Below are 2780 nucleotides of genomic sequence, written 5' to 3' on the forward strand. Positions count from 1 at the left end.
GAAACCAAATTTGGTATATACTTTCCCCATAAAAACAAATTTTTGCCACTAATTATTTTTTCACAAAAAAAAAACACATTTGCAACTAATTTTTTAGTGCAAAAATATATTTCATTTTTGGATTTTACATTCAGCATAAATTATTAGAATTAACCACTATTTTTATAACCAAAATATATTTGCCCACTAATAAAATAGTCACAAAAGAGTTTTACGAAAATACCCTTATACTTAACTCTAATTTTGTGGCATTCGCGACAAATTATTAGTCACTAAGAGGTACATTTGCAACTAATTGATTAATCGGATAAATTTTACCAAATTACCTACACATTTAGCGTCTAAGCAGGGACTATTTCAACCAGCAATTAACGCTAATTTTATTGTCGCCAAAAAAAAATTCCGCTCTAACCAACTTTTTATAGCCCATACTTTCTGCATAGCAATTTCAACAGTGGCAACTACAAATTTAGACACAAGACATTTAGCTCTAGATTTTACTATGCTTCTAATTTTGCTAGAAGGGAAGCCATTTTCTTGTAGTTATATGAATATTCCACATCTCCCAACTTTGCTTGCAGAAATTAGCTCTTTACATACATGAACTTAAATAATCAATACCAAACCATAGAAATTTGCATGCAATTACTCTTTAATAAAATTGCAATGGAATTAAATTTTCTGGTATTAGTCTGAAGCAGAGAATAAACAGAGGAACAAACAGAGGATTTAATGAAAATCTGTTGAAAGTTTCAGCTTTGTATATTTTCATAAGACCCTAGGCACTAGGGCGAACTCAGGTTAATGTCAAGGGGGAAATATAAAAATAATAATAAAAATTATGATGCTAATTATTTTTTTTACTTTTTTAACAATATAAAAAATATTTGATTTAATAAAAAATATCTTTTTAAACAAATAAAAGCTTTTTTGTTTAATAACAATAGAAAAAATTAACATTATTTTAGATTTGTGGAGTCAATTTGGTAAAATAATTATATCAACTAAAGAAGAATAAGTATAAAAGAAAATAAAAATAAAATATTGAGTGGAGTCACAGGCCCCACTCGCCATAACACGGATCGATCCAGTAACCAACAACTGGCTTCTCTTGTAACAAAGTTAATTAAAACAAACTGCAGCAACTTATAGAATTTTATCCAAACTCGGTAACCAAAATCTGATCCTATACAAGCAGGATAAACATCATCTTCATTATATAAATGGAGAAAATTGAGTATAATATCGGATATTTATTTTCTTCCCAATAATTAAATTCTGGTTCTTCTTCTTCCTCACAAGTAATTATTCTTTGCTCATGGCCGGAACCAAACCTGATTGGACCTATCTTCCGAAGACCTGCTTGCTTAATTGCAAGCTTTCTCCCCAACAAAGTGACCTCCGTTGTCTTCGTGCCGTTTGTCGCTCATTCGATCCAGACTTCCCTTCCTGAAAGACTTTTATCCCTCCGTCTATTTTAACCGCAACTGACTTCCTCAGAGTCCCATACCCTTTCCTCAGATGCCCAGACTCTGGGAAAATGACCTCTTGTCCTCAGGAGGCTAATGTTTATGCTATCCAGCCTGTTGACAACAAACAGGCTCTGGCATGGTTGATCAAAGTCGAAAAAAACAAATCAGGGTATGGCGTATTGGAAGGATCCGCTTCTAGACTTCGTTTTAGATTGTCCCGTAAGTTTCCCAAGTTTTAAACTTGCCGGATTACAAGGTTACTGAGATCACTACATCTTATGAACTGAAACTGTGCTAGCCTTAAAGATAAATACGAATTCGGTCATGGGGAGTACTCGAAGCTAAATTATGGCGCCGCAAAAGTGACTTTAACTTCCTGTGTTGATAAGAGCGATGAAGAGTTTGCGGTTATGGCGAAATTTCGTGGGAGAAGGTTGTGTATGTGGAGAAATATAGACAAGAAATGGAGTGATATAAACTTGGTGTTTAATCCTCCTTGGTGTTATCGGAATATTTATATTGAGGATATTATTTATCATAATAAAAAGTTCTATGTTTTGCTTTCTTCGGGTGTTATTATGACTGTGGATTCCAAATCGTTGGGTGTTACTAAAGTTGGACGTGAACTCAGTGATCTGGACTGTGATTTCATGCTGTACTTGCTGTACTTGCTGGAGTCACATAATAATTTGTTTCTGATTGCTAAGTTCCCCGCAAAGGAGGATAGTGAGGATTGTTTAAAGGTTTTTAAGCTTGACGAAGAGAATCGCAGATGGGTTCAAGTGGTGAATGAATTGGAGTTTGAGGGTAGAGTGATATTCCTGAGTGAAGATGGATCATATTCTCTTTCAGCTAAAGAATTGCGTCCATGTAAAGAAAATTGTGTTTATTTTAAGAAAGAAATTCGCGTTGGGGAAAATCGTTATCCAGGGGAAGATGCATGGATTTTTAACTTGAAAACTAGAAAGGATAAGAAACTGAGCAAATTTCCAGGCTATGCTGCTAGCCTTTTCTGGCCTCCACCATCTTGGTTGAAGCAGTAAAATAAAGCTAGCTAGCTAGCTGCTTCAATGGTTTTCCGAGAGAAGATGCTTGGGGGATTTTTAACTTTCAATGGTTATTCTAGACTTTTCTGGCCTCCACCATCTTTGTTGTCACTAAATTAACGTAATTGATTTTTTAATTTTTTGTTTTTCTAGTTGTTTCAATTTCAATTATGATGAAACTTGTCCTTTTAAATATGTTGTGATCATTATCAACAACTGACTATAACTTCTTGATAAAAAAAGCATAGCATACATAGGTTTT

The 2780-nt window shown here is 34.0% G+C and overlaps 1 protein-coding gene across 1 annotated transcript; it reads left to right on the top strand.

The window, feature by feature from the left end:
• The first annotated feature begins 1540 nt into the window (after window positions 1–1540).
• Window positions 1541–2515, top strand: LOC116119216 (F-box protein SKIP23-like). Its single transcript, XM_031405155.1, has 2 exons — window positions 1541–1641; window positions 1771–2515. Exons 1-2 carry the CDS (start codon window positions 1541–1543, stop codon window positions 2513–2515), a joined length of 846 nt encoding a protein of 281 aa, XP_031261015.1.
• The last annotated feature ends 265 nt before the right edge of the window (window positions 2516–2780 follow it).

The sequence above is a fragment of the Pistacia vera genome, unplaced genomic scaffold (assembly GCF_008641045.1).
Source record: "Pistacia vera cultivar Batoury unplaced genomic scaffold, PisVer_v2 Contig878, whole genome shotgun sequence".
Lineage (NCBI taxonomy): Eukaryota > Viridiplantae > Streptophyta > Magnoliopsida > Sapindales > Anacardiaceae > Pistacia > Pistacia vera.